Source organism: Littorina saxatilis, linkage group LG5, assembly GCF_037325665.1.
Source record: "Littorina saxatilis isolate snail1 linkage group LG5, US_GU_Lsax_2.0, whole genome shotgun sequence".
NCBI lineage: Eukaryota > Metazoa > Mollusca > Gastropoda > Littorinimorpha > Littorinidae > Littorina > Littorina saxatilis.
This window is the reverse complement of record NC_090249.1, coordinates 44,622,298-44,628,297: the sequence shown is the minus strand read 5'-3', so window position 1 is coordinate 44,628,297 and position 6,000 is coordinate 44,622,298. Positions and strand designations below refer to the sequence as shown.

The window sequence follows — 6,000 nt, the reverse complement described above, 5'->3', positions numbered from 1 at the left end:
TGTTTCTGAACATTTTGATTTTATTTGGTATTGCTTCATTTTGCTTTTTTTCATTTACAATGTATAATCTGTGGAAAAAAAAGGCCAAAACCAAATAACGTTTAGTTTCCGATGACAAGGAGTAGTGTATTTAACAAACAAAGTTTGATTGTAATGATTGCTTCCATTTTCTGTGCAACTTCCACCTCTACAACATGCATACACTTGATAGTCTTCAACTTCGACCTACGGCGATCGGTGGATAATTGAGACAGTACTAGCTCCGAGGAGCTTTCCAGGTTACCGAAAGACTTTGATTTTAATAACAATGTTGAAAAGGCTGTGAGCCCTTTTATCCTAAAGGAGAGAGACGGACACCGGCCCCTAATGGGCTTTGGAGCGTGTCAAAGTTCATTACATCCTGATCAGCATATGAAACGTTTATCGCTTATTGTAGTTGTGCATAACTCATAGTAGTGGGAATAAGGTGACGCGCTAGTGTGAGTTTGTGTGTGAGTGTGTGTGATTCGTATATATATATATATATTAGTAACGGATGTTATTTGTGTTTGGACAATTACAAACATTTAATTCTTGTACACAGATTAAAGACAGTTTCCCTTCCAGGTCAAATGTCTTAATGATGCAAATACAAATAAAATACCCCCAAACTGTTCTGAAACGATCAATTTTCGTTTGAAATACTTCATTTCTTATGGAAGGAATACACACTGCCACTGGCACACAGTCTTTTGTTGTCTTGGCTTGCGGCCTAAATCTGACACAACAAGGCTCGAAGAAGGGACATAATGCTTTATTTTATATATTAAAAAGAAATACATGTAGTGTCAACACTCAGTTGGCAGTAGGCCAGAGACATAGTAGGCAGTGGAAAGTTACTAAAAAGTGACCTAAGTTGAAAAGATGTGTATTTCTACTCCAGACATTATGGAGGCTCTGGTGTCACTAATATCAATGTGCTGTCTTTGCTTTGTTTAGCGACCAGCATCAAAGAGGCGCATAGAGGACTGCCTGGGAGAAGAGGACCACCAGGACAAAGAATGAAATCGATTGAATATGCTGTGCTGTTGCCCTGCAAAGCTGCGTGCATTTTTAGTTTCTCCGCAACATAATATGCATGTTTTTGTTATGAAATAAAATTGTTGATCGTATCTTGAGTTTATGGTGTTACATGTAATAGTCCTTATGATCTGTGACTGAGTGTGAAAGTTGGTGTGTGTGCGTGTATACATTTACCAAAACCTACATTCACTCTCAACGTTGCATTCACGTCGAAATCAAACCAAACCACAACCACAACCAAAAATTCACGTTGTGTCGACGTGTAATTCACGTCAATCTTATCAGGAAAAATGCACCAAAACACAACTTTTACGTTGTGTCAACGTAGAATTCACGTAATTTTTGAGCTAAATTTTGACCTAAAATTTACGTTCCATTCACGTGGACATTACGTAAAAATGCAACGCAATTTCAACCAAACCACAACCACAACCAAAAATTCACGTTGTGACAACGTAAAATTCACGTAATGTTTTTACGAACAATCCACCTCCACCAATAATTCACGTTGCATTCACGTTGGTGTCACGTAAAATGCAACGTTGTTTTCCAACGTTATTCCCACGTGATTTCGTCCATACAAATCTACGTAAAAAAACGTTGAAACGCAACGTAAACCCAACGTAACCCAACGTGAATATAACGTGAATACAACGTAAAATTGTTTGCTGGGTAAAAACATTCGCAAATAAGCACGCACACACACACACACACACACACACACACAACACATACACGCGTGCACACGCACACACATACACACACACCAACACACACCGTGGCACACACACACACACACACACACACACACACAAACACTCATGCATTAATTTCCGAAAAAAGCACCAATGTCTTTTACGAAATTGAATCTTTAAAACTACCACTCTGCACAGAGAGCACCGACGCTGTTCATTTGGTATATGATCAAGTGAATAGTTTTAAGACGAGCATTTGGCTTTGTCTCAGCGGGTAAGGTCGGTGTGACCTACACCTCTTCGTACCAGTCTGCCTTGAACGTGAGGACTGCCGTGAGTTGCATAGGAATCAATGCGCTTTTTCTCAGCCGATCAGCTTTTTTGGCCTTTGCAACGAATCGTTCGAGACAGAGCGCTTCAAGATGGCGATGAAAAAGGAGACGATGATGCGATCCACGTGAAAGGCAGTTTTAATACTTTAGGTACCAGACGATTCGAACAATGAAATTGTCACACAGAACGTCGTTATGATGAGAATGCTAGCTTGGGTGGTCACTTAACCTTCAAAAGCAGTTGATCCCTCGGTTCACGTCAAAAACTACGCCGAAAAGACCGCGACACGCTACACGCCATCGCAGTTCAAACAGCGCCGTCATCTTGGAAAACCGAGCTCGCGACACGCGAGCACATTCAAAAACTGCACGCGGTTCGCTTCTCAGCGTATTAACATCTAATTTCCCAAATAGTCACTTGAACTGGGGGCAACAATATTGAATTAGCATATCGCATACAGTTCGCGCGCACTTTTCTGCACGGCCCCAAGAAACGGAGTTTTGTAAAGCGCACTGAGATTATTTCGGTGCGTACCGCCCCAAGAAACTCGTCTCAGATGTCCAGAACAGCGCGTTGCAGTGTCATTGAATGAATCAGATGCTCTTACCCTCTGTGCTTGAATGAAGGTGCATTGATATGTATAGATATGTATAGAACTGAGGCGCGTACGTCGGCAGCCGCGATGAGCTATTTAGCATTGGTGGGTACCGCAAACGGCACTGTAAACATTCCCCCTTCACCTCTCTCGCCACCATCCATCCTATCCTTGGTGTTATAACTACGGAGGGATGATCTTATCTCATGTAAAAGCCTGGCCAGAATGATCTGAGACGGCGAGGCGAACTTTTCACGAGGCGATGATTTGGCCTTAGTTAAACTGCTTTATTGCACAGTGCCACACTAATGCGTCAAAGCTCACGTTGCAACACACATGTGGTTTGTTCTGCTCTCTGCATGTAAATACATACTGCTGAGGCAATCATCTCGTTGGAGTTTTATTATTTTAATTATTATTATCGCTTGTGTTATGTGCAACTGAGAGTCCCGTTGGTCCAGGAAGCGCGTGTGACCATGGCTGAAAACTGCAGCAACATTTCACCGTCTTCGGAAGTTCACTTCCAAGGTAAGGTGATGCCTGTCATATGCTTAATGTCTTACGGAGAACGAAAATTATGTTAGCTAGGGGTTGTAAGGATTGTCATGCAGCACATTTGAATGAAAGCATGCCTTTCCGTGCAGAAGTAGTGTCCACAGTACAGACCAATATGAGTGTCCGAAACGCCTCGGGGTAGTCCTGTGATAGTTGTGGTGACCCTCCAAAGTTGCTGGTGCCACAATTTTGCCATTCATGGCTTACCACGGTTGAGAATTTTGCAAGTGTCGATGTCATACTTTCTTGTGATACCTTTTAAAACCTGACAGGACAAACCTTGTGAACTTTGTTTCATTTTGGCCATTACAGTCCGTTACAATGCTCTTTTTCATATATAATAATAAGCTTAATCAGTTAACGACCAAGGACTAAAATATTCCTTATTAACTTCACACTGGGTTTGCACAAGTCGGACACAAAAAGTCAATATATTTGTAGGACATACTATGCGGTCGCCATTGTTTCTTTGCATTATTCAAAGCGATATATATTAGCATTCGCTCAATTAATTCGTGTTCCATAATATAATGTTATGAATACATAAGAGCACCAAATCTGTTTGTCGTAATTCGGACGTTATTTGTTAGCTCTTTTTTTACCCCCCCCCCCCCCCAAAGCAAGAATCGGAACCCCCTGGTCTTCGGACCATCTCAAGTTCCACTGCAATTAAAAGTAATGAAATATATTCCACTGCAAAATTATTGCGGACTTTTTGAAACTCTCAGAGCCTTTCACAATTACATTATGGTCACGATAAATTTGGGTCATTACAGATCTGGCAGAATATTTTCTGAAAACAGTACAGATGATACGCATGATCACGGATATATAATGCCTACCGGGACTCGCTCTTTTAGTGCAGTTTTAGTGCGTCGTGGGTCCCTCTCCACCAATTTCTAGTTCGTGGTTTCGGCTTCTAGTGCGTATAGGACGCAGGGACGCACAGTTTGGGGAAGCCCTGCGCCTTTTGAAATTACCCCCCTCCCACACACACACACACACACAAATTTTTTTTTAAATAACCCCCCCCCCCCCCCCAAAAAAAAAAAGTCGCGTAAGGCGAAATTACTACATTTAGTCAAGCTGTGGTCCGCCGCTAGTGCAAAAGGCAGTGAAAGTGACGAGCCTGTTTGGCGCGGCAGCGGTTGCGCTGTGCTTCATAGCACGCTTCAAGTTACTGTACCTCTCTTCGTTTTAACTTTCTGAGCGTGTTTTTAATCCAAACATATCATATCTATATGTTTTTTGAATCAGGAACCGACAAGGAATAAGATGAAATAGTTTTTAAACCGATTTCGGAAATTTAATTTTGATCATAATTTTTATATTTTTAATTTTCAGAGCTTGTTTTTAATCCAAATATAACATATGTATATGTTTTTGGAATCAGCACATGACGAGGAATAAGATGAAATTGTTTTTGGATCGTTTAATAAAAAAATAATTTTAATTACAAGTTTCCGATTTTTAATGACCAAACTCACTCATTAGTTTTTAAGCCACCAAGCTGAAATGCAATACCGAAGTCCGGGCTTTGTCGAACATTACTTGACCAAAATTTCAACCAATTTGGTTAAAAAATGAGGGCGTGACAGTGCTGCCTCAACTTTCACGAAAAGCCGGATATGACGTCATCAAGGAACTCTCATGTCAAATTTCATAAAGATCGGTCCAGTAGTTTGGTCTGAATCGCTCTACACGCACGCATGCACACACACACACACACACACATACACACACACACACATACACCACGACCCTCGTCTCGATTCTCCCCTCTATGTTAAAACATTTAGTCATAACTTGACTAAATGTAAAAACGATTTAGCTCTGGGAATGTGAAATTGTGCAAGTATATATTCATGTGTGTGAGTGAGGGTGTGGGAGTTGAATGTGTATGAGTGCAGGGGCGGATTAGGGGGGGGGGGGTTACAGGGGTTCCGGAACAATTAAAAAAATTAATACTAACTTTAAAAGAAATAATGAGTGGCTGCTGACACCAGTTGATCATGTTTAAAATCAAGGATAAGCCATAAATTGTTCATAAAATAGCTAAAACTCTTCAGCTTCTGGGGGGCTCAGCCCCCCAGACCCCCAAACGGGGCCCATGTACCCCACAAGGGGTCTACCCCTGGACCCCAGGTTGTAACCCCCCCCCCCCCCTCTGGCTTAACTGCTCCGCCCCTGGAGTGTATATTCCTGTGAGTCAGTGTCTGTATGAGAGAGAGAGAGAGCGAGAGACTGAAAAACAATGAAAACAACATTCTTGTTACTGATTACAAATCATGAATCGATATGTATTTCTATGTGTGTATGAAAGAGAATTCAAAAAAAATAATAAAAAAGTGCAACAGTTGTCACTTTGTGTTGAATAAACAATAGATCCAGAGGAGCGAATTACTGTGTGGTTGTGTTTACTTTGACACGTGCTTTCTGTACCTGCAACTTTTACCGTGACCGTGATTTGCCACTGGTGTTCGTGATCGTGAAAACAAAAATCAAGGTAACTGTGATCGTGAAAGCTAAAATTTCCCTTGCTGTGATCGTGATGATACCCCCTCTTTGGGGCCCTCATCTCTGTTTCTGTTGTAGCGAGGAGTTGCACTGTCATCATGGCACCGTTTGGGAAGTATCTACTATATAATACTGGTAGGGTTTTCGGTGGTTTTTCGATTCCTGTGACCAAACCGCGCGGATTTGTGCCTTCTCCTTCGGTTGCTATGCCAACGTGACCCAGGAAATCGATTCCGCTAGGTC

The 6,000-nt window shown here is 41.7% G+C and overlaps 1 protein-coding gene across 1 annotated transcript in view; it reads left to right on the top strand.

Moving 5' to 3' along the window:
* The first annotated feature begins 2,677 nt into the window (after positions 1-2,677).
* Positions 2,678-6,000, top strand: part of LOC138967237 (organic solute transporter subunit alpha-like) — a 14,911-nt gene continuing 11,588 nt past the window's right edge. Inside the window, exon 1 of the mRNA XM_070339761.1 lies at positions 2,678-3,213. Coding sequence (XP_070195862.1) covers positions 3,162-3,213 — 52 coding nt within the window. The 5' untranslated portion in view covers positions 2,678-3,161. The remainder of the gene's footprint in view (positions 3,214-6,000) is intronic.